The sequence below is a fragment of the Nelumbo nucifera genome, chromosome 8 (genome assembly GCF_055504915.1).
Source record: "Nelumbo nucifera cultivar China Antique chromosome 8, China Antique-T2T, whole genome shotgun sequence".
NCBI lineage: Eukaryota > Viridiplantae > Streptophyta > Magnoliopsida > Proteales > Nelumbonaceae > Nelumbo > Nelumbo nucifera.
In genome coordinates this window covers 11,181,615-11,208,214 of record NC_142656.1, presented here as the reverse complement: position 1 = coordinate 11,208,214, position 26,600 = coordinate 11,181,615, and the positions used below count along the sequence as shown (strand labels likewise).

Sequence of the window (26,600 nt, the reverse complement as noted above, 5' to 3'; positions counted from 1 at the left end):
ATGTGTTCAAACCCAACATGAAAACTAAACTATCCTTTGTCCATGTAACGGAGTACATAGTTCAACTATATGGGTCAACCAATGGTTTCATAGTTAAATAATAAACGTTTAAAAATAAATAAAAGTACTAAAATTAAATAATAGGTCAAACCAGTCAACCCACATTGTCATAATTAAATAACAAAAATTTTAAAAAGATAGACAAAAACGATTTAAAAATATAAAAAAAAATGTAGAAAGCATTTAGATACATCTCTAATATTATGTATTTCATCATATTAAACAAAAAAAGTGTAATAATTAATGATGGAAGTAGAATGAAAATTTAAACCAACTCAAAAGGAAAACCATTTTTCAATCTAATTGGTGGTGAATGACCCATATGGGTGCAAATTGTGCGGGATCAATTTGAGCCTGCACCAACCTAGCTTGCAATTTTAGATGAACTAGCTTGGATTTTTTGTCCTTGGGCTCGGCCTGGGCATAGGGCCAAAAGTTTGGGTCTACTAGTTTTTTAAGCTGCACTCAGGCCTAAGCTCAAGCCTGGCCTTACTATATACATACATAAATACATAAATACGTACAAGCATGCATGCATACATAACACATAGGGAACTACCCTAGGATATACGTTTTTACTTGAAAACTATGCTAGGCACAGGTCCTACCTTTACATCCTTACTTAGATAGAGAGGGTTTTTGCATAGTGATACATCCTTACCTGAATAGTTCTTTTGTAGTGGGAAGGGTTCTCTATCCAATCTGTATTTTGCATAGCTCATTTAATCATTTTTTGCCACTTGTTTAACTAACATAAGCAATACAGTTACCTTTTAAAACAATTAAAAGCAATTTAAATTGTAAGCTAACAAGTTCAAATGCTTCCTAGCTGCTAAGTGACATCTTAAATTAAGATGTATAATACTATTGTATTATTTTAAGATTTGGTAGGTCTCAATTCTGAGATCCTAGTTATCAAATGGTACCAACTACCAACTCCGAAAAATAATATACGCCTTCCAGACAAATATACAATAATGCATTCAACAAGCTAAATAGATAGAGAAAACTGCCTTAAACCAAACTATCAGTAGAACTCAATGTAGGAAATATCTTCTGAGAGGTTGCATACTTGAGAGCAAGCCTTGCTGCCAACTGCTTGTCTTTCAACCTTAGACAATACTGCCAACTGTTGCTCCAGAAATTATGGGCTCCAAAACCTTGAGGTTGCCCAGCCATTGAGTGGTTTTCCTCTCCACGTTCAATTAGTAACTGAAGTAATCGATCAGATGCTCCATCGCGTAAACAGCGATCCGAAAGAGCAAGAGCATCCATTAATTTTCCTTCACCAATCAACCTGTCAGAGCATACATAATCATTATCATTCATTTAGCAGCAAAATGGATGAGACAATTTCATCCCAGTCAAAGCTTAGTGTTTTGGACCATTAAAGGATTTGTGGATTCTGACCACATGTAGAGCAGGCAAAGCTTAAAAGTGAAAAATTAATCAGTCTGGCTAGCATTTAAGATGGCATGGGATTACAGCATTATTAGTTTTTCAAATGAAATGCAATGCTTATAGGTTACTATGACAGCAATAGAAGCATACACCCCAGTACTTGGGCACATAACAGTGCCCCTTCATCCTTCACTACATAGACTCACACAATATCATGACAATATCCTACCAAAAGATATCCATCAAGATCAAGTTGAACTGAATGTATTGGAGAGTCAGGTTAGCTTCCAAATTCAAAATTTGGCAGGAAAACAGGGTAGAAACGTGCTGACTTCAGAAAACCAAAGGGATTAAAAATTAGTAGGGCTGCATGAACAATCTATTGCAAAAGAACTGGTGTAATATTGGATTTGGCACAAACCAGTAAATGGGTCTAGTGTACCCAAAACTAGTCACTACCCAGTGCCCAAGCTTCCCCCACAATTTACCTCACTCAGCTCCAATTTCCAAGATAAGGACAACGGCCCAGCTAAAAATTGACATTGTTAAAAGGTATCAGTAGACCAAAGCTCCATAAGTGGACAACAATTCCCTTATCATTTCAATTTCATCTTCAGTTTCATCCTTGGATTTATATTGAAGTTTCTTTTGTAACCTTTCAAAAGTTGTGGAAACTTTGTTTTGATTAGGTATTTCTCCATGAGTAAAGAGGAAACTTTGTGGAAACTACATAAATTTCACTCAGAAATATGAAAAACCTGAGAAAATTAGAAAACATTTCCATATTGAAATGTGCAAATACGGTATTGGATAAAAATGGTAATTATTATGATATTAATATGTTGTTACAAGAGTTAATTATTTTTAAGTCAAGCATTTAACATATGTTTGAAGAGTTTTATATTATGGAAACCATGTTAGAGGATTCAAAGGTCTAGAATGAAGAATCAATAAAACCAAGTACTTTTATTTCAGTTGAAAAACAGTCCTAGAAGTATGGGACTGTGCTAGAAAACCAGAAAAAACTAACAAGAGAAGATTAGAGAAGATTAGAGAAGAAGAGAGAGAGAGAGAGAACTGCGGCAATGAGAGTTAGAGGATGAGGAGTTCGAACTTAACCTCCCTCTAACACTCTAATACTCTTTTATTAAGTTAATCTTTTAGTAATTACAAGAGAGGTCCTTAGTTGGACAAGAAATTACAAAAAAGGAACATAGAAGAGTATGGGCCCAGAATAAGGCCCATTACAGAGAAGAACATAAAGATAATATACAGTAACAGCCTATGGGCCATTCGGCCCATCTTCTCTACACTCCCCCTCAAGCTGAGCATAGATGTCAATCATACCCAGCTTGCCAGTGTCATGCTGAAGCCTTGCCTTGGGAAGTCCTTTGGTGAGGAAATCTGCCAATTGTCCTTCAGAGGTAATGAATGGAAGACACACTTCACCTGAAGAGACTCTTTCTCAAATAAAGTGTCTATCAACCTCAATATGTTTAGTTCTATCATGTTGTACGGGGTTGTGGGCAATGTTGATGGTAGCCTGATTATCACAGTACAACATCATTGGCTTGTCATAATCAATCCCAAGTTTATCCATCAATGACCTTAGCCACAACAGTTCAGAGACTCCATGTGCCATGGCCCTGTATTCTACTTCTGCAATACCCTGAAGTGGATCTTCTGTCATCAATATTTCCAGCCCAGTCAGCATTAGTATAGGCTTCGAGTTTCAGATGTCCATGCTTGGTAAACAGAATCCCTTTTCCCGGAGAGCCTTTCAAATAACACAGAACTCGTTCTGCAGCTGCCATATGAGTATCTCTAGGTGCATGCATGTACTGGCTAATACAGCTAACAGCATATGCAATATCTGGCCGAGTCATGCACAGGTACAGAAGCTTCCCAAGAAGTCTCTGAAAAACCCCTTTGTCTTCCAACAATGTCCCATCTGAAGCAAACAGTTTGTGACTCATATCAATAGGAGTAGCAGTTGGTCTAGCACCCATCTTCCCAGTTTCAGATAGCAAGTCAAGGACATACTTCCTTTGGAAGATAAGAATCCCATTCTTGGATCTAGCAACTTCTATGCCAAGAAAGTATCTCAATTCCCCCAGATCCTTAATCTCAAATTCTGTACGAAGGAAAGACTTAAGAGCACGAATTCCTGAGGCATCATTACCAGTCACAACAATGTCATCAACATACACAATGAGATAGACTACCAAGGAATCACTTCTCTTCACAAAGAGAGTATGATCTGATTGTATCTGAGTGTAGCCAAATTTAACAAGTGCTGTTCTAAATTTCTCAAACCATGCTCTAGGAAACTGTTTGAGGCCATAAAGAGATTTCTTCAATTTGCATACCTTTCCTTGCATCTCATTTCCATACATTCCTGGAGGGAGATACATATAGACTTCCTCATGTAAGTCACCATTCATAAATGCATTCTTTACATCCAACTGATAAAGGGGCCAATCAAAGTGAGTTGCCAGAGATAAGAGAACTCTCACAGATGTCATCTTCGCAACTGGAGCAAAGGTCTCCAAGTAATCAATCTCATACGTCTATGTGTACCCTTTGGCAACCAGTCTGGCCTTATACCTCTCAATAGTCCCATCAGCCCGGTATTTAATGGTAAAGACCCACTTGCAACCAACCGGATCCTTCCCTTCAGGCAAATCCACCACTTCCCAAGTATCATTTTTGTGTAGGGCATCCATCTCAAATTGCATTGCATCTCTCCATTCTGGAATCTCAAGAGCTTCTGACACAGATCTAGGAATAAAGTTAGAAGCAACTGAAAAGAGATAGGCAAAGTATGACGAAGAAAGTAGGTCATAAGAAAGGTGTTTGGAAATGTAGTGTGCAGTGCACTTCCGTTTTCCTTTCCTAACAGTAATAGGAACATTAAGATCCGGGAAAGATGGTTCCAAAGAGGTTAAAACAGCACCTGTTGTCTCATCTGCGATTGGAAGTGTATAAGACTCATCTGCAGCAAGAGAAACAACCTGCTCATTCCTAGATCTTTGCCTTTGATACACCTTGGGATTGTGGGTAGGACGAGGAGGTAAAGAGATAGAAGTACTAGGACAAGAAGAATGAAGTGACTGGTCCCCCCCTGATTCATTTTGTGAGGACACGGGCCCATCAAGAGACTCAACTGGGACAGGGAGAGCAAGACCAAACACTTGTGACAAACCCTCCCCCTATTGACAATGTCCTTCCTGAGAAGACCCATAAAAAGGAGAAAGTTCATCAAAGGTAACATCCATGGAGACATATCGAGTGCCAGTCTTTGGATCAAAACAACAGTACCCCTTTTGTGTGGGGGAATAACCAAGAAAGATGCATTTGTGGGCTTTTGGTTCAAACTTATGTCTCTAGACACTTGGAATGTGAACATAACAGGTGCAGCCAAACACACGGAGAGGAATAGGGAAGAGATCCTTTTCTGGATGAAGAAGACTGAAGGGGGATTTAAACCCTAGAACCCTGGATGGCATATGGTTTATGAGATAGGTAGCAGTGAGAACAGCATCACCCCAAAATCTTGTGGGAACATGTAAGGCAAATAAAAGGCTCCTTGCAACTTCAACAATATACTCTTTTGCATTGTCAGATCTGAAAATCTTGATTCTGGTATCAAACTGAGTTAAAACAAATTCATGAAATTGCCTCACAAGTCTTGGAACTTCTTCACGAGATTTCATTAGGTATATCCAAGTGAATCTAGAAAAGTCATCAATAAACAGAATGAAATATCTGTAGCCCCCCATAGAAGATAAGTGGTAAGGCCCCCACACATCAGAGTGCACAATATTAAAAAGAGAAGAGGATCTTTTATTGCCCAAAGGGTAATTGTTTCTACAATGCTTTGATAACTGACAAGACTCACAATTAAGACTGGACACACTGATTCCCTTAAACAGTTCAAACAATAGATGACTTAAAGCAGAAAAAGACAAATGACCCAAACGACAATGACTCAACATGATTAGACTGACAGACTCTAACAAGGTAGATCCAAAGGCAGCATTCTTAGGATGATCAATGCATTGTTCAGGACTGTCAAGTAGGTATATTCAATTCGCTTCATGGCCACTCCCAATCACCTTCCGAGACTCTAGGTCCTAAAAAACACAATGAGAAGGAAAAAATGTTACACAACAATTCAATGATTTGGTTAAGCTACTTACAGATAACAAATTAGTATTCAATCTAGGTACATGAAGGGTGGAGGATAGGAGTTAGGAGTCCGTAGCCTTGACAGTTCCCTTGCCAGAAATAGGGGCAAGAGAGCCATTAGCTAAGGTGATTTTGTCACGGCCAGGAAGCAAATCATATGAAACAAACAAAGTGGAAAGATTGGTCATGTGATCAGAAGCACCTGAGTCTATGATCCAAGGGATCTTAGGATTATCTAAGGTGGTTGCATGGTTAGCAAAAGCCCTTATACCTGAGTGAGCAAATGCAGTGATGACTGAATTTTCTGAAGGGTTGGATGATGAGGTCACTCCTTCAAGATGGCTGATCATCTTTCCAAACTTTTCATACTCAACCTTCATGGCTGCCAATTGTGCACAGGCAGACTCAATTTCAACATCTGTACCTGTGGCTGCATTTGCACTCCCTGTCTTCCTACCATCATTTTTCTTCTGAAATCGAGCAGGAACAAGTCCGGGATGTAATTTCCAGCACTTGTCCTTGGTGTGCTTTGGCTTCTTGCAATACTAACAGACAACCTCTTTCTTTCCAGTTCCACTGGGAGCCCCTATAACTCCTTTGGGTTTAACCCCCATATTTGCAAATGCATTAGTGCCAACTCCTTGTACCTGTACCTGTCTTCTGCTTTCTTCACTACTGACTAAAGCATATGCTTGTGATAGTGAGACACTTTCCTTGGACAGAATATTTTGTTTTGTGATGTCATTCAAGGTTTAGCCCAGTTAGGAACTCAAAAACACTATTCCTTTCAACTAATTTCCGGTAGGTCTCTGCATCATTGGGAGTATCCCATGTCACTACCTCTATTAGATCAATTTCTTGCCACAGAGATTTCAAGGTGGAGAAATATGGTGCAAGGGATTTCTCCCCCTGTCTCAGATTCTTCACATCACTCCTTAGTTGATAGGCTCTGGCTACATTCAGTTTCTGGGAGTACATTTCTGCAACACTATCCCAGATTTCCTTAGCCGAATTCATCCAGAGATAATGCTGACTAATCTGTGGCTGCATTGAATTCATAAGCCACCCAATCACTGTGTAATTCTCTTGCACCCATTTCTCATAAGAGGGATCATCCACTGGGAGAGCTTTCTTGCTCCCAGAGATAAACCCCCACTTCCCCTTGCTGCAAATATGAATTTTTACGGATTGTGACCAAGCCAAATAATTGGTTCCATCTAGTTTAACTGTAGTTACAGCCAACAAGGAATCAGTTGTAGTTCCCGAAGTATGTCCATATTCAGCAGTACTCTTGTTCTCAGTTTCTGAGAAGTCCATTATGTAACAACTCAAATTAGGGTTTCGGCAAGCTACCAATAGTATACTGATTTTAAAGAACTCAGATTGAGTTGAATCAACAACAAACACAGCAACTCACAAACTCAATTCAGGCCTAACAGCCGTGAGAACCAAGTTCGGTGGCAGCACTTTCAAGAAGAAGGAAGCCTGATTCAGCCTTCAAGGAACAATCAGCCGACCTCCAAACACTATGTATTCTTGGTTCCCAACAATATTTTCCCAAAGAGAACAAAAAATATAATCCACAATACTTAAGAGACCTTTTTACAAACACTATGTATGCAGCAGTCAACACTCCACTTTAACAAGTAAGAATCACTTCAAGAACACTCCGTATAGGTCCAAGAAGTAGCTGAACTAAAGTAGAGGCTTGTACCACTTAGTTTAGATCAGTTTTCAGCAAGTTGGAAGTCCAATAACAGTTGAACCACACTTCCAGAATAACCCAGAAATTTCTGAGTAGAACCAGTCCAGCAACAATGGGCCGAATGGAGGTGTGCTTTGAATGCTTTAACAAACCTTCCAAATAACAAAATAACTCAGTAAAGAACTGAGAAAACAACTTATAGTATCTCTGGTTTGAACTTCAAACCAGGCCGAACACTTTGCTCTCTGATCTAGCTTCGAAATCCCTTTTCTCTGATTTCAAATCAGGCTGAAAAACTTGCTCTCTGATTCTTCCTGGTCACCGAACCCTTCTCCAAGTGTATAGAAACTTGGGCACCCTCCAATGACCTCCAAGAACCAGGCGAATGATTGTAAACATTCAGCCCTAGAACCTCCTCATGCAGTTGGCTGAACTAGAACCACATGAGGGACACGCCGAGTAGTGACCCGCTCTGATACCAAGTTGAAAAACAGTCCTAGAAGTATGGGATTGTGCTAGAAAACCAGAAAAAACTAACAAGAGAAGATTAGAGAAGATTAGAGAAGAAGAGAGAGAGAGAGAGAACTGTGGCAAGGAGAGTTAGAGGATGAGGAGTTCGAACTTAACCTCCCTCTAACACTCTAATACTCTTTTATTAAGTTAATCTTTTAGTAATTACAAGAGAGGTCCTTAGTTGGACAAGAAATTACAAAAAAGGAACATAGAAGAGTATGGGCCCAGAATAAGGCCCATTACAGAGAAGAACATAAAGATAATATACAGTAACAGCCTATGGCCATTCGGCCCATCTTCTCTACAATTTCCTAACTTTAGAGGTGGCAAAAGGGCGGGCTGGATTTGGGTTGAGATTTAACCCAAACTGCTTAACCTGACCACCTGTTAATGACCCATTTCAATGAAATTAAATGGGTTGGATTCAGCCCAAACCCGCCCTGACCCACCACCAAACCCATTAACCTTGTAACAACTCCAATACCTGGAGGCATGAGGCGTAGTTCAAAACGTAAGAGGCGTGAGCCTCCCGAGACAAGAAGGTGTAACCCTCCTTAAGAAGAAGAAAAAGGAAGGAGGATATCATCTTTCTTTTTTTATTTCCCTTTCTCTTTCCTTCCCCTTCCTTTTCTTCTTTTTTTTTTCTTTTCTTTCTTTTGTTCTTTTTTTGTTCCTTCCCTTTCTTATCCTCTCCTTTCCTTTCCTTTCTTTTCTTTTTCTTTTTTTTTTTTCTTTCTGTCCTTTTGTATGAGGTGTGCATGAAGCACATGAAGCATACACCTCAAGCACGCTTCATGCAAAAGGCATATGAGATGTATGCCTCTTGCACCTGAGGCATACGCCTCCAATGCCTTTTAAAATAGTGGTTTTAACATGAGGAATTTGAGTGGAGTTAATCATTTGGATTAATAATTAATGAAAGTAAACTGTTATAGTTAAATCATTTGAATCTAAACGGAAGCACAAGGAAAGAGATGTTCACAACCCTTTGCACACCTTTTTGTTGCAAAATTTTTTGTTTAATCCGTACACATATCCTTTACAATAATAAAATTTCTGATCCTCATAAAAAAAAGGAAAGAGATGTTTACCTCTCAACAGCTTTTTCATATGGACCCTCATTCTCCCAATCAAAAGAAAGAAAGGTGGTTGTATCAAGTTCAACATTCTCAGATTTTGGGGCATCTCTCCAAGGGTCAGAAGTTGCATTGCCTTGATTATTGGATTCTGGCAAAGTCGTAGAAGCATGACTGCTGACAACATTGTCATCAGATTCTGACTCAGTATCACTGTCAGGTTCACGTAATCGCTTGACGGCCGCTTTTACCTCAGGTTTCACTTTGCCATTGTTAGTACTCTGCTTAGATGTTATAGCAGATTCTGATACCCTATGAAGGTTTGTCTGCATCTGTATCCATCGGTTCAGAGTTGGAAATCTGTCCATCAAATTAGAAGGTAAAATTAAGACATCCCATGAATATTAAGTAGGAATTATTTCTTAGCCCATCTAGTGTTATCTGACTTACCTTTCAGATTGATCAAGAGCAAATTCATAGAATAACCTATCAGCATCAGATGACTGTACTGATCCATCGTACAAGGAACTGGACATAGATGATTCGTTACCACCATATAACATGCTACTCCCAAAAACGCATGCTAAGACAGCCCTCACTGGAGATAATTTAGCCAAATGTTTCACTATATCTAGTTGTAGAGGGTAAAGTGGGATTTCAGGTCTCACTGAGGAAGGGACATATGAACTTGACTTGGCTTCTTTAGAAGAGCAGAGAAATGCTTTATTTTCCAGGCGAGTCTTAGAAAAAGTAGGAAGCATGGGGATGCAGGCCCAGCCATGACCTGAACGTGGAGGATACACAGGTGGCACACAAGCTGAGATAACTTCATGCACAAAATCAGCACACATGATATCTGCTACCTTTCCAGCGGCATCGGTGCTGCCACGCTCAAAAACTAGACGGGTTAAAAGCTGCAAATGAATAAACAATCATGAGACTTCCTGATAAATATTTGCACCAAACTAAAATAAATGAGCTACCTCATGCCATTACAACAAGTTTTGATAAAACCATTATCTGGAAACCCCAATTATTTTCTATAAAAGTTCAGCCATGAAGTATAATTGTAAAACTTCTTTATGCATTTCCTACATTTAAATTTAATGTTAGTTCAAATAAACTCTACTTTATTAGATACATTTAGAACAAAGAAACAAATAAAAGAACTATATTATTATTTAATATATAAAGGGAATTAAGATAAGACAATGTACAATGAAGATACAAAAATGAAATAAAGAAAACAAAAACTGAGTCCATTACAAGTTCCACAAGCATTACTAAAGCTATAGAAATTCCTATGGCAATTGACCCCAACCAAGGATTAACTCTGGCAATTAAATTAAGCTCCCTTGAATCATCCAAAAACATAGAACCATGACTAAAAAGTTCAATCTCATTAAAAAAATTCCAGAGTTTCCACAATACCCTCCCAAAACCTTTGCCTCAACTGACTGCATTTTGAAAAGACCCCCACTATCTTCAGGTCGAACAGGAATGCTATGACATCAGCCAAAGTTAAATTGCCTCTCCAACAGGTACACCAAAAGCCCAAATTGTGTTCCTATCCCTTCTGTAAGCAAATGGATCCCACAGTACCTGAAGGTCCAGTGAATCCCAAACAACACCCATCAAACTATAACATGCTTTAGTAATGGTACTAAAGCATAAAGCGCTTCTATGTCCTCCTTATCTTCCTTACTCTGGCCAAGCTATCCTGTCATAACTTATTGGCTTACTCCCCCCCCCACACACACACACACCAAACTTGAAAGTGCACAGAAACCAGATTCCCCCTATCACTACCTCTTCCTCCAGAACTGGATGATCCCATTGCTCTTTGTGGGTAGCTTGCTAGGCTCCACACAAGGACCCCAAATCGTCAAGTACAGGAATTCCAGTTTCAGTCTTTTAAGGGTCCCATTTTGATCTGCCAATATTTAAATCCAACTCTAATCAATTGTTGCACATGACCAACTACCATTGACAACTATAACTAATTCCACCAATGAGGCTACTTGTAAGTTCAATTGGACAGTTATTTTATTTTGACCATTACTACCACAGACAATCATAGCTCATAGATCTCAGGCATGCCCAACCAAGGATATCTATTGTCTTACATTCCCCTCCATAATGCATAGCCAATCTTAGTAGTCCTCAAAAATTACATTTCAACTTTACATGGTATGACTCGGATCAAGGCTTTTGCTTCACGGTTTCTCTGGATTCCATTTTGACAATAGACCATTTGAATGATCATGGCTTCCACATGGCATGCAGTTGTTTGATGTGCAGCAACCACAACAAAGATGTTATGAATAATTCATTCAGTGCAGGATTGTGGTCTTAGTAGAAAGCCTTATGTGCTGATTCGGCCAAGCTTCTTGTGAAAGGAAGAGGAGAAAGTAGTAGATTTCAGCAATAGACAGACGAGAGGAAGAAAAGAAGAAGAAGGTCAACTAGGATTGGGTATCATAACCCTAGCCACCAGCCCCTCATTCTATTTATAATTAGCATAAATATGAGATATTACAAAGATGCCATTAGTAGGGCGGCAACTCAAACTAAATAATTGCAACTCTTTAAAAAATAAAAGACTAATGGGCCGAAGGCCCAACAACATCTTAATTTAAAAGAAAATAAAATAAACACAAGTCGGCCCACTCAACACTCCCCCTCAAGTTGGGAGTAGATGTCACACATCCCCAACTTGCGTAGATCATGCTCCAGCTTATTCTTTGCAACGCCTTTTGTGAGGACATCAGCAAGCTGCAGATCAGAAGAAATGTATGGAAGACAAACTTCTCCAGAAGTTACCCTTTCTCTGATAAAATGTCTATCTACTTCAATGTGCTTAGTTCGGTCATGTTGGACTGGATTATGGGCAATATTAATTGCTGCCTGGTTATCACAGTATAACATCAAAGGTTCTTCTGCCTGAACACCGATTTCTTCTAACAGAGAACGGATCCAGAGAAGTTCTGAAACTCCAAGTACCATGGCCCTATATTCGGCTTCTGCACTTGATCTTGCCACAACTGTTTGTTTTTTACTCTTCCATGAGACTAGGTTACCCCCAACTAGGGTGCACACTCCTGAAGTTGATCTTCTGTCATCGAGGCATCCTGCCCAGTCCGCATCTGTATAGGTCTCTAGCTTCAGCTGTCCATGATCAGTAAACAATATGCCTCTACCTGGATGTCCCTTCAAATAAGCAAGGATCCTGTCAACTGCCTTCCAGTGCTGGTCTCGTGGAGCATGCATGTATTGACTCACTACACTTACTGCATAGGAGATGTCCGGTCTTGTCATACACAAGTATAGTAGCCGACCCACAAGTCCCTGGTATCTCCCAAGGTCCTTCACTGGTTCACCTTCTGATGCACTGATTCTATGGTTCTGATCAATGGGGGTGCTAGCTGCCTTTGTTCCAATTTTCCCTGTTTCTTGGAGAAGGTCCAAGACATATTTCCTTTTAGAGATAAAAATTCCATGTTTTGATCTTGCAACTTCGATGCCTAAAAAGTATCTCAGTTCTCCAAGGTCCTTAATCTCAAATTCCTTCTGCAGGTTCCTCTTCAGACTATCAATCTCACTCAGATCATTCCCAGTGACAACAATAACAACCACAAAAATAATTAGGATTGACACCAAAGATCCCCTATGCTTCACAAACAATGTGTGATCAGATTGAGTTTGAATGTAGCCAAAAACAATCAGGGCCTTTCTGAATCTGACGAACCATGCTCTGGGAGACTGTTTCAAGCCATATAGTGACTTCTTCAGCTTGCATACCTTTCCCTTTTCAGCACTATCATAAAAACCAACTGGAAGATCCATATACACCTCTTCTTGCAGATCCCCATTTAGGAAAGCATTCTTTACATCCAGTTGAAACAAGGGCCAAGAGTATGAGGCAGCAAGAGAAAGGAGTATCCGAACAGAGGTCATCTTTGAAACTGGTGCAAAAGTCTATAGATAATCAATGCCATAGGTCTGTGTGTACCATTTTGCAACAAGTCTTTCCTTGTACCTCTCTATGCTTTCATCTGCCGTATACTTTACTGTGTAAACCCATCTGCATCCAACTGTCTCATTGCCTTCTGGTAGGTCCACAATCTCACATGTCTGATTCTTAATTAAAGCCACCATCTCTTCCTGCATAGTTGTCTTCCACTCGGGTTTGGAGAGAGCCTCACTAACACCCTTGGGTATAGACACGGAATCAAGAGAAGAGAGAAAAGCACGGTAGGAAGGAGAAACTCCACAGTAGGGTAAGTATTGTGATATGCAATGAGCAGTGCACTTCCTTTTCCCTTTTCTAAGAGCAATAGGGAGATCAAGGGTATTTGTAACAGTGTTAGTGGGACCAATGGGAACTGAAATAGTAGTGGGATCAAGAGGAATACCTGGATCTATATCAGTCGAATCTGGAGTCTCCAAGGGATCGACAGGAAGTGGTGTGAGTTCTGTTGTAGTGGAATAAACCTCCTTATGAAGTGTCTGTCGTGAGTAATACTGTGAGACGGAAAGCAAAGAGGGTGGCAAGGTAGGTGACATCGGATGGTTGTCAAGCACAGTAGTAGACACCGGAGCTGGAAGTGAGAGAGGGATAAATTGCTGACTTACTTCCCCAAAACACTCCCCCTGAGAAGGATTCCTTGAGAAGAAGTACGTAGATTCAAAAAAGGTAATGTCCATAGTAACTTCCCAGAGACTGGATCATAGCAGCGATACCCTTTCTGATTCTCTGCATATCCAAGGAAGACACATTTCTTTGCCTTGGGATCAAGCTTCGAACGGTAAGGACCAAGAAAATGCGCAAAGCAGACACACCCAAACACCCTTAGAGGAATGTGAAACATCTCCCCCTGAGGAAAAAGAAGGCTGAATGAAGTGTTGAATCCAAGTATACGAGAGGGCACCCTATTAATCAAATATACTACCGTGAGAACAGCATCACCCCAAAAACGATCCGGAACTGTAGCTATAATCATCATGCTTTTTGCCGTCTCAACAATGTGTTTGTTCTTTCTCTCTGCAACACCATTCTGTTGTGAACTGTAGGGGCAACTACTCTGATGAACAACACCATACTCCAATAGATATGAGGCAAGATGTCTCTCAAAATATTCCCTAGCATTGTAATATCTGAACATCTTGATTCTAGTTCCAAATTGTGTTAATACCATCTGGTGGAATTGCCTCACCAAGGATGGTACCTCATCGCGTGATTTCATCAGGTAAATCCAGGAATATCGAGAGAAATCATCCACAAACAGGAGAAAATAGCGATAACCGCCCATAGAGGGAACATGATAAGGGCCCCACACATCCGAATGAATAACATCAAAAGGAGAAGAACATCTTTTATTACTCGGTTTAAAAGAGTGTCTACACTGCTTTCCAAGTTCACAACCTTGACAGACTCACAGACTCAAAACAACTTTGGAAACAAAGAACTTAAAGAAGAAAAAGACAAATGACCCAGACGATTATGACAAAGTATAATCTGATCCACAGGTTTTGACTCATTGTCCTTGCAAACATGATGACTTTCGTGAATTGGAAAAGTATCCAAGAGGTAGATTCCATTCACTTCACGACCACTCCCAATCGTCCTCTTTGAATCCAGATCTTGCAAAATACGTCCAGGAGAAAAAATTACTGAGCAGTTCAGATTCTTAGTCAAACTACTAACAGATAACAAGTTGGTGCTCAATCTAGGAACATGGAGGACAGAGGGTAAACAAATGGAATCATTAACCTTGACAGATCCCTTCCCAGCAATAGGAACATGGGATCCATCAGCTGTGGAGACCCTATCTCTGCTAGAAATGAGCTGGCAGAATACAACGTCCAGGAGAAAAAATTACTGAGCAATTCAGATTCTTAGTCAAACTACTAACAGATAACAAGTTGGTGCTCAATCCAGGAACATGGAGGACAGAGGGTAAACAAATGGAATCATAATCTTGACAGATCCCTTCCCAACAATAGGAACATGGGATCCATCAACTGTGGAGACCCTATCTCTGCCAGAACTGAGCTGGTAAGAGGAGAAAATGGTGGAACAATGGGTCATGTGCTCTGAGGCTCCAAAGTCTATAATACAAGGAGATCTCTCCTTACCTGAAGTAGAAACATAGTTTGCAGTGACATGTGGACTACCTGTGTGGGCAAGGGAGGTAGAGTGAGCTCCACCTGTGCTACCTGTACCTTGTTGTCCGGTCGCAGCTGAAGTGGAACTAGTTGTATCCCTCTGATTCAGAAGTAACCCAAACCTCACAAGCTCTGCCCTTACTGCAGCGGCTGCAACGGACTCCAAGGCAGTTGTAGTAGGGGGGGGGGGGGGGGGGGGGGGGCGGAGTGTCACCAGTAACAGCCATGTGTGCATTTCCTTTCTTATTCTTCAATCTGGTCGGCACAAGATGTCGATGAAGCTTCCAACAAGTATCTCTTGTATGCTTCGGTTTCTTACAGTAGTCACAGACTAAGTCCCTTTTGTCTTCCTTCTTGTTCTCATTGCCATTCTGTTTAGATTTCACAGCACTTACCAGAGCGGACTGATCAGACATGAGATTCTTCATCATTACATCCCTCATGCACTCCTCTCTTGACACAAATGCATATGCTTGGGAGAGAGTGACACTGTCCCTGGAAAGAAGATGTTGTCGTGCAATGTCATACTCAGGGTTAAGTCCAGCAAGGAATTCGAACACCCTATACTTCTTTAAGTGTCTTTGATAGGTAGCTGCATCCATGGTGGTTTCCCAAGCAAAGGTCTCTATATGGTCAATCTCCTACCACAGGGTCTTAAGGACTGAAAAATAAGCTGCAACAGATCTATCTCCCTGCCTAGTAGCAATAATCTGATTTCTCAGTTGATAAGCCCTAGCAACATTCTCCTTCTGTGAATAGGTTTCTACAACCCCATCCCATATCTCCTTAGCAGTATTTGCCCATAAAAAAATTTGTACTTATATGTGGCAACATGGAATTACACAACCATGTCATCACCATATAATTTTCCTGCACCCACCGGGAGTTGCCAATTTCAGGTTTCACCGCTTCACCAGTAATATACCCCAATTTTTCATGAGCCCCAATGGCCATCTTTGCAGATTGGGACCATTCCAAGTAGTTTGTACCATCCAACCTAACTGTAGTAATGGTTCCAACCCCGAAGGGGTCTCCAGCACCTCCTCCCACAGGTCTCATTTCATTCTCGGGCTTATATTCAACTCTGTGTCCCTCCATGCTTCTCAAAAGGATATAAAAAACAAATAAAAAATGCAGCAAAAACAAACAAAACACCTTCTGGAACCAACAACACTTCTTTGGTGTCCTGAACTTTCTCCCCACGAAAGATTCCTTTTTTGTGGGGTGGGAGAAGAGAGAGAGAAAAAGCAACCGCCCTCTCTAGAAGCCTCCAAACCACGTGGGACTTGAATCGCCCCTTATAAAAAACTCCAAAGAACCCTAAAAAAATAGGGCGCCACTACCTAGGTCAAAAATGAAGTCCAAAAACAAGACTCTTCCCCATTCGCAAGTTTTTCCTGATTCTGATGAGAAACACTAGACCAGCTACAGGGCATATAGATCCATCAAGAAAATCCAAAAACTGGGCTTACCTGAGAGCTTCGATCAGCCTCTTAAATCTCCATGTAGTCGGCCGATCTAGGGCTGCATGAGAGAATCACTTCAAGAACCTTCAACCTGCTCTGATACCAAGTAGAAAGCCTTATGTGCTGATTCGGCCAAGCTTCTTGTAAAAGGAAGAGGAGAAAGTTGTAGATTTCAGCAATAGACAGAGGAGAGGAAGAAAAGAAGAAGGTCAACTAGGATTGTGTATCATAACCCTAGCCGTCAGCCCCTCATTCTATTTATAATTAGCATAAATATGAGATATTACAAAGATGCCTTTAGTAGGGCGGCAACTCAAACTAAATAATTACAGCTCTTTAAAAAATAAAAGACTAATGGGCCCAAGGCCCAACAACATCTTAATTTAAAAGAAAATAAACTAAACACAAGTCGGCCCACTCAACAGTCTTCATTTGGTCCTTTTTCACCTTGATCATGAAACCTCTCCTCAAATCATCTCTACCTCATGAAGAATTTTCCCTTTGTCTGGCAATTGGAGAGGGCATCATGCAAAACTTCTTTGTAGTATCATTCCATTTATAGTCAGAGAATAGAAGATAAAACAATGGTATATTTGTTGAAAAACGAAAAAAAAAAAAACCTAGAAGACTATGTGCTGACATCATTCTACAATGTGCATGGGTTATTATTACATCCCAAGTTTGAGAATTTTGAGAGATTGTCTTAGGATGGTAATTGGGCTGTTTTGGACTCAAGGCTGCATAGGATAGGCCTTGTCTATAATGATCAGTCTCTTGGGAGATACTTTTTGTTTGTTGTAGGTTTTTTTTGGTCAACAAAAGATTCCATTCATTAATTAAAATAGTACAACAAGAGACAAACAGCAAAGTGCAACAGAGAACACCTGTATCCTATCCCCACCCATGCATAAACTCACAGATCAAGCACATTGTTGTCTGTTGACCCCCCAGATTTGCTAAGCTATCGGCCAAAAAAATTGGCTAATCTTTGTACCCAATGAAACTCAACCTGTGTATCCCTTGAAAACCATTTGACCCACCTAATTTCATTCCTGAAGCCCCAAGCAGCCTTTGTTTCATCCATTAGCCAGCTGATAACAATCTTCAAGTCCCCCTCAAGAATCAACCTCTCCACTCCCATCTCCTTAGCTTTCTGCATCCCAGAAATTATTGCCTTAATCTCTGCCCTTACTGAATCTCCCTCTCCAATTGGATCTGAGAACAAAGCAAGAATACTTCCATTGATCCATTCTCATCCCTTGTTACTTCCCCAATACCAGAAGGCCCAGGATTACCCATACTACTCCCATCAAAGTTCAGCTTCCACACCTCTGCCTGGGGATTCCCGTTCCTTACAAGTTGATGGCTTCTTAGAGGATGATACCACTGCTACCGCCCAGTTTCTAAGAATATTATCAAGTGTATAATCTGTTAACAGCCAAATTAAATTACATGGGTATTGTTCAGCTTAATCTCTCCCTCAGGCCTCGGTAACATTTTAAAGCATATAATTTCTTCATATTAGGAGTTCTAAAATATGATATAATTGCTATTAATGCAACCGATGAAAAACAGTCTTGACAACAGTGGCATTTGGCAACACAAATCATATGGACTTGTCACATTCTTCTAGTAATATTATCCATTAACAGGTAGGCAATGTTGTGCCACCAAACTTTTCTTTTAAGCTTTTGAGTGATATAGTTACATATGTATGAGGGTGCAAGAACCAATGTTAGAACACCTGTGGGAGAGACGTTACATTTTATAGTTACAATGGGTCTTCACCAAGGCTCAGCACTTGATCTTTGTTCATTTGCATTAATCATGGATAAATCAACTAAGTATACTCAGGATGAGGTCCAATGGTGCTTGTTGCTGGACAAAGGATTAAATGCAAAATTAAGTTTATCGAAAAATACCATAGAACAAAAGGTTTTTGATAACTCAATGCAACCTTTTTCTATTACCTTGGTTCGATAATTCATAACAAGGGGAAGACTGAGGAAGATGTTGCCCATAGAATTAGAGCAGGATGGGCAAAATGGATTGCATCCGGACTCTTGTGTATAGAGAATACCACTTTGGCTAAAAGGAAAACTTTATAAAAATGTTGTAAGGCCAGTAATGTTGTATGGAGCAGAGCATTGAGCAGTCAACAAACAACATGTCCAAAAAATGAGTGTGACACAAATGTGAATGCCAAGATAGATGAATGGACAAACTAGTAAAGACGGATCAGAAATGAAGTCACTGAAAGGAACTTAAAAGTAGCTCCAATAGGTAATAAAATGAAAGAAAGTATATTAAAACAGTTTGGTCATGTGCATAGAAGACCATATACAGAACCCGTGAGAAGAAGGGATCTGTTACAAGTTGAAGGGGCTAGAAGAGCCAGGGGCAAACCAAAAAGGACATGGATTGAAGCAGTAAAAAATACTTGAAGATCTTATGGCACTGAACAGAATGGAATGGTAAAAGAGGACTCATGTAGTTGACCCCATATGCTTGGGACAAAGTTTAGATGGTAATGCTGAGTGGTATAGTTGTATATGTCAGACAGGGAAGGTAGAGAGAGCAGAAGGGGAATTTAGAAACTCTGAAAATTCTAGAATCAGAACAAGAGAGGGAATAGATTATTTCAGGAAGTCAAGCAAGTGAGTGTTTAAACCCTAGACCTGAAAAAAGTGACCTAGAAACTAGGAAAAACCCAGTGAAACATAGGGCTTTGCCTAAGAGGAAAAAGAAGAGAGCCACCTTAAAGAAACCATTAGGTGTGACAATGTACACAAGAAAGGAGAAAGGTAGGAAAAGGAAGAAAAGTGAAGTGGAAAAGCTGATTAGTGAGATTGACTATGATAAGGAAGAGAGTAGAAGGAGGGACAAAAGACGGGAAGGCTATTATCTTAGGCTCTCTCCTCCAGGTCCAGTTTTAGTGGAGGCATGAAGATTCTAATTTGAAGTGAAAGGGTTAGGGACCGCAAAAAAAAAAAAAGACTAATAAGAGAGGCTCTCAAAAAGGAGAAACCAGATGTGATCTTATTGAAAGAAACAAAAATTCAGGAAAAGGACAGAAGATGGATTAGGAGCATCTGGGGTACAGGGGGTCTGAGTTGGAATGATTGGAGTTTTTTTTTATCAATAACAAGAAACTTTATTAATAGATCTCAATTGTTGTAGAATTAATTTTCAGAGAAGGAATTATTGTACTAAAATATTGTCTTTATGTACCCACTTTGAGAAGAAATTTGATTTCTGTTTCAAAATTGTGTGCGGATGGATATTCTGTTCTCCTTAGTAATATGATTACTATTAAAAGAAATAACAAATTCCTCGCATACGGAGAACTTGAGAGTGGTCTCTATGTTCTCCAACCTTCTCTGGAAACAAACTTAACTGAAACTATGTCGGATGATATCCCCAAGAAAATAACCCGTGATACAATCAATCCCACGTGCCTGTGGCATTACCGACTTGGCCACATTAACATAGATCGTATCATAGGGTTGGTAAAGGATGGTCCTTTGGATTTTCTAACTGTAGAAGATCTTCCAACCTATGAGCCTTGCCTTTAGGGTAAGATGACGAAACGGTCATTTAACGGTAAGCCTGAAAGATCAGCAGGCACACTTGACCTTATACATACTGATGTATGTAGTCCCATGAATGTTAGGACACGTAACCAGCACGTTTACTTTATAACATTTACCGATGATTTCTCATGGTATGGTTATGTGTACCTAATGAGACATAAGTCTGAATCTTTTGAAAAGTTCAAAGAATTAAGACAAGAGGTCGAGAAGCAGTTAGGGAGAGAAATTAAGACCCTTCGATCAGATCGAGGAGGCGAGTATCTCTCTGACGAATTCAGGGACTACTTAAAGGACAATGGGATAATATCACAGTTGGTTCCTCCTGCTACACCACAACTAAACGGTGTGTCAGAAAGGAGAAATCGGACTTTATTGGATATGGTCCGATCACTTCTCGTACACTCAGAATTACCCACATCCTTTTGGGGTTATGCATTAGAGACTGCGATATACGTGCTGAACCAGGTTCCAACCAAATCAGTTCAGAAGACTCCCTATGAGCTTTGGACTGGTAAGAAGCCAAGTGTGAGACACTTGAAGATTTGGGGTTGTCCGGCACATGTTAAAAGAACAAGTGCTGACAAATTGGAATCCAAGACCAGTTGTTGCTTATTCATAGGCTACCCGAAAGGCTCTGGGGGTTACTTATTCTATGACCCAGGAGAACAGAAGGTGTTTTGTAGTTCAAATGCCCATTTCTTGAAAGATGATTACATCCTGACCAATCATCATCAGGAAGTTGTTCCAGATGAGGAGAGCTTAGGGGTAGTGGGAGATGTCCCACAAACTCAAGTTAATAACCAACCTAGAAGATCTACCCGGGTTTCTAGGCCTCTAGTTCATTTCGGCTATGGCCAAGAGAGTTACTTGGTGGAAGCCATGACCACTGAGGATCCCGTGACTTATGCGGAAGCTATGTTGGACATAGATTCCTTGAAGTGGGTAGATGCCATGAGAGCTGAGATGGACTCAATGGAGACCAATGGAGTCTGGACTCTGGTAGATCCACCCCTGGGTAAAAGCAATTGGTTGCAAATGGATCTATAAGAGGAAGAAGGGCCCCGATGGTAAGGTTGAAACCTACAAGCCTCGTCTTGTGGCGAAAGGGTAAACTCAGAAAGAGGAAATCGATTATGAGGAAACATTTTCGCTCGTGGTCATGCTTAAGTCCATTAGGATCCTGCAAGCTATAGCAGCGAACCATGATTACGAGATTTGGCAAATGAACGTCAAAACTGTGTTCCTGAATGGAGATCTTACTGAAGATATCTATATGCAGCAACTGCAAGGTTTCATAGTTGCGGGTCAGGAACACATGGTATGTAAACTAAATCGATCCATATATGGACTTAAGCAAGCATCTAGGAGTTGGAACATCCGGTTTGACTCTACCGTCACAGTTTGACTTTGAGCAAAATCCGGATGAACCCAGTGTTTACAAGAAATCTAGTGGGGATAAGGTTACGTTCCTGGTTCTGTATGTAAACGACATTCTACTCATTGGGAATGATGTACGAATGTTGACTACGGTGAAAGTATGGCTTTCACAGCAATTCTCCATGAAAGATCTTGGAGAAGCCTCCTCCATACTGGGTCTTCGACTATATAGAGAGAGATCGAAGACGAAAATAGGATTATTCCAATCTGCATATATAGACAAAATAATCAAGAGATACAACAAAGAGAACTCCAATAAAGGAAATGTTCCTTTCAGGCATGGAGTCACTCTCTCTGAGGGCATGAAGGACGTTCCCTATGCCTCAGCCGTAGGGAGCATCATGTATGCCATCCAGGGGTATACTGATGCCAACTCCAAGTCAGATCCAGATGATAGAAAGTCTACATCTGGTTATATTTTCACGATAGGATCGTGTGTTGTTTGCTAGAAAAGCAGCAAACAGGGGTCCATGAAGGATTCCACAACCGAAGCCGAGTACATTGCCACAAGTGAAGCAGCCAAAGAAGCCGTATGGATGAAGAAGTTCATTCACGAATTGGGAGTAGTTCCGTCCAGCACATCACCCATCCCATTGTTGTATAACAACACTGGAGCCATTGCTCAGTCTAAGGAGCCACGAGCCCACTCGAAGTCGAAGCACATCGAGAGAAAGTACCACGTACTACGGGAGATAGTTGGAAGAGGGGACGTCCTGATTCAGAAGGTAGCATCAGCGGAAAATGTAGCAGACCCATTAACTAAGCCACTGACACATAAAGTGTTTGAGAAACACGTGGAAAGCATGGGACTCCGGTTTATACCAGATTGGACCTAAGTGCAAGTGGGAGCTGTTGGACAGTGTATGCCCTTAGCTCCAATCAGAATGATGTACCTTATGACATTTAATGTAAATGAATAAAGTACATATTTCATTCATGTTATTATAGTGTGTTTCTGTGTAATACCCTTAAACTGGACACTTATGAGACTCGTGTTAGTTTAGAATCTTCACAACCGCTGGGGAGATCTATCTTGCCAAGGCTGACACTGATGTGCTGCCAAGTTGGTTGGGGTGCCTTGTCTTAGCTACCAGGGTGAGACCTGAGGTACATGCAATGTGGGTTTTCTTGAAACCCTGAACCAGACCAGAATTCCAGTATTGCCCTAGACCTTGGAGATAGATGGGAAAAATTGGAGTGTTACACCTGACCCCTAGACTCGATTATGATACTGCACTATGTGTCGGATTGGGCTGTCTTTGATATGCCAATCAGTGAGATCCTTAGAGGGGATCAAAACCTGGGTATGTTGGGGCAGTCCGAGAATTCATCAGAGTGGGTGATCATAGTGACAGGATCAGCCCCTTTGTCGGACAAAGTGAATGATCAGGGATGCACTCTCTCTAATGGAAACCAAAACTGTCGACAGTAGATTTCAACCGTTGAAATTTGTTTTGCAAAATATATTTATATAGAGATATACATATATATATATATAATGGTTTCAAAATGTTTGCAAAAAGTTTTAATTCCCGAGATTCATGTGAGTAGAGAGTGCAACACTGTACCTTGCAGCCGAGGGAGAGGTCCTCTCTTGTCAGACAGTGTTTGATCATTATGGGCTGAGAGGTTAAGTGTAAAACCATTGAGGGTAATACCTCATGGGCTAATCTTGCATCTGCCCACAGTCCTTGGGTTTTTATAAGGTGGCTTGACCTTCTCCTTGGGCGTGAACACCTTCGTTGGGGGTTACTACTACTCCATATCAAGTATATCCCTCTCCTACCTTTTGGTTTCAGATCTGGTTCGGTTTGGGTTCAAAATTGATCGTTGAAAATGCAGTTTTCTAAAATAGGGAATGCGATTCACACATGGGAGAGAGAAATTTTTGAAATTTCGCCCAACCTTCCTGCAGGGTTCGGCCATCCATATGATGGATCTCTCATCCCTTTAAAGCTTAGTGGGCAATCACTATAAAATCATAGAAAAAGTTCTAGCATGGAGACTAAAGAAGGTACTGCTCTTGGTAATCTTACAACACCAAGGAGCCTTTGCCGAAGGGAGACAGATTGTAGACTAGATCCTTTGGGCTAATGAATGTGTTGTAGAAAACTGATTAAAAAAAAAAAAAAAGAATGTGTTGGAGAAAAGAGGAAAGGGAAGGATTTGGTGTGCAAGTTTAACATAGAGAAGTGTTTGTAATGGTAGAAAACTGATCTACTTCATTCCATTGCCAATTGGCATATTTATACAGTAAGCAGCTGCAATAAATAGAAAAAAACTTTCTAAATCAATCCCTATAATTAAGGGAATCAATCCCTAAAATTAAGGGACTAATCAATCCCTATAATTAAGGGACTAACCTTTTTAATCCCCATAATTAAGGGATTATAATTTTCCACAATCCTAGGAATACATATTCACATAATTCTATTTTTACACAATTACCAAATATAAATGCTAACTACCAAATATACATCTACACCAGTAATCCCACGTTTTCCAACACTCCCCCTCAAGCTGGTGAATAGAGATCCTCCATTCCCAACTTGGCTATAATTCTTCTAAAGTTTGTACTATTGAGCCATTTAGTAAGTACATCGGCCAGTTGTCCTTTTGTAGATACATAAGGAGTGCAAACCAACTTGCTGTTCAGTTTCTCTTTTATAAAGTGTCAGTCAATTTCGATGTGCTTCGTCCTGACATGTTGAACAGGATTGTGAGCAATATTGATGGCTGACTTGTTGTCACAATATAGTTTCATAGGCTCTTCTCGTGGAATCTTCAGGTCTTCTAAAATTATCTTCAACCAGAGTAACGATTATATCATCCACATAGACTAATAGTGCAGTAACTCCCCCTGAGGTTGTGTGTTTGATAAACAATGTGTGGTCACCTTGACTTTGCTTGTAACCTGTACTAAGCATCACCTTTGTAAACCTTCCAAACCATGCTCTCGGAGATTGTTTGAGGTTGTATAGTGCTTTCTTCAACCTACAAACTTTGTTCCCCTTAATGCCTTCTCCAAAACCAAGTGGAATGTCCATGTATATGTCCTCTTCTAGATCACCATGGAGAAATGCATTCTTTACATCAAATTGTTGCAAATCCCAATTATAGTTAGCAACCAAAGACAGCAACACCCTTACTGTATCCATTTTAGCTACTGGGGCAAAAGTCTCCTGATAATCTACCCCATAAATCTGTGTATATCCCTTGGCTACCAGTCGTGCTTTGTACCTTTCTAACGACCCATCAGATTTGTACTTAATTGTGAACACCCATTTACAACCTACAGTCTTCTTGTTTCTTGGTAGATCCACAACTTCCCATGTGTTGTTCTTTTCCACTGCCTCCATTTCCACTCTCATGGCTTTTCTCTACTCCATATTAGTAAGTGCCTCGGCTAGAGTATTAGGAATTGGAATGGTGTTAAGGCTGACTAGAAAACATTTATGGGATTTAGAGAATCTTTGGAACAACACAGATTTGGCTAAAGGGTACAATGGGCGTTTGGTACATTCTCTGGTTCCTTTTCTCAGTGCAATAGGTAGGTCATACTCAGACTGTGAAGGTGCAGGTTCAGGTTCTGCATATCCCTCAGTTCCAAGATTAGGAGTTGAATCTTGGACTTGCATAAGTTGGGGATCTGGATTTCTTCTCCTAGAGTAAACCTGCATATATCTCACATCATCATGCACATCATTGGTGGGGTTAACAATGTCTGAATTTGGTTCAATGGTTGGGTTGTTTGACTCTTGTTGAGACTCGGGAATGTGGGGCTCAGAGGATTGTGACTCAGAGGGATGTGAGTCTTGACGGTTGGATGACTGTAAGGAGGGTAATACATCTAAGGAGAGTAGATTCGAGGCCTTATCTTCCATTAATGAGGGCTCCCCCTGAAGATAAGGTTGAGTGAAAAAGGATTGTCCCTCCTCAAATGTGACATCGATGGAGGTGTAGAATTTTCTGGTGGCTGGATGATAACATTTATAACCTTTCTGAATTGGGGAATATCCCAAGAAGACACACCTGATTGCTCGTGGATCCAATTTTCCCTTATTATAAACATGAACAAAGGCAATGCAGCCAAAAATTCATGATGTGAGATTATTTGAGGTTCGAATATTAGGGTAGAATTGAGAAAGGACTTGTATTGGGCTTCGGTTCTCAAGAACTTTAGATGGTAGTCTATTTATGGTGTATGCAGCAGTAAGGACAGCTTCCCCCCAATATTGTTTTGGCACCCGGTTTTGAAAGAGAAAGGCTCGGGTGGTTTGCAAAAGATGGCCATTTTTCCTCTCAGCTATCCCATTCTATTGGGGAGTGTTAACACAAGAGGATTCATGCACAATGCCTTCTTTCTGAAAAAATGGGGACAAATTCTGATTAAAATAATTTGTAGTATTATCAAATCGAAACCTTTTAATTTTCACACCAAACTGAGTTTGGACCATGTTATGAAAGTTGGGAAGAATGGTACCCACATCAGATTTAGACTTAAGAAGAAAGATCCATGTGACCCTAGTACAATCGTAAATAAAGGTGACAAACCATCTAGAACCAATAATGTTGGGAATTTGAGAAGGGCCCCATATATCCGAATGAATCAGATAAAAAGGAGTTGAAGATCTTTTATTGCTGATTGGGAAAGAAACCCTTTTGTGCATAGCAAGTTCACAAACATCACAATGAAAGGTTTCAACATCAATCCCTTTAAACAAGGAATCATTGTTTTTAAAACAGGAAATGAAGGATGACCGAACCGAAAGTGATGACGCCAAATTAAATCTTTATTGGAGGTAGATAAGGATGACTCGTGTGTGACATGCATAGCAGTGTGAGATGGTTTGTTGGTTTCTTCAAGGTAGTAGAGTCCATCCCTTTCCTTTGCAAGTCCAATCTTCTTCCCCAAAACCTGGTCCTGAAATACATAGTAAGAAGGAAAGAACACAACATTGCAGTTCACATCCTGGGTGAGTTTATGTAT

General features: G+C 40.4%; 1 protein-coding gene across 3 annotated transcripts in view; it reads right to left on the bottom strand.

Annotated features, from left to right (window-relative positions):
• LOC104592245 (zinc finger FYVE domain protein) overlaps positions 1-26,600 on the bottom strand; it is a 175,502-nt gene that overhangs the window by 90,606 nt on the left and 58,296 nt on the right. For all 3 annotated transcript variants that reach the window (XR_734395.3, XM_010251484.3, XM_088892963.1), the window contains exons 15-17: positions 9,397-9,860; positions 8,962-9,306; positions 1,133-1,357 (exon numbers count right to left, since the gene is read on the bottom strand). Coding sequence is in view for 2 of the 3 variants with exons in the window: in XM_010251484.3 (XP_010249786.1) it covers positions 1,133-1,357; positions 8,962-9,306; positions 9,397-9,860 (1,034 nt within the window). In the remaining variant the exon portion in view is untranslated. The remainder of the gene's footprint in view (positions 1-1,132; positions 1,358-8,961; positions 9,307-9,396; positions 9,861-26,600) is intronic.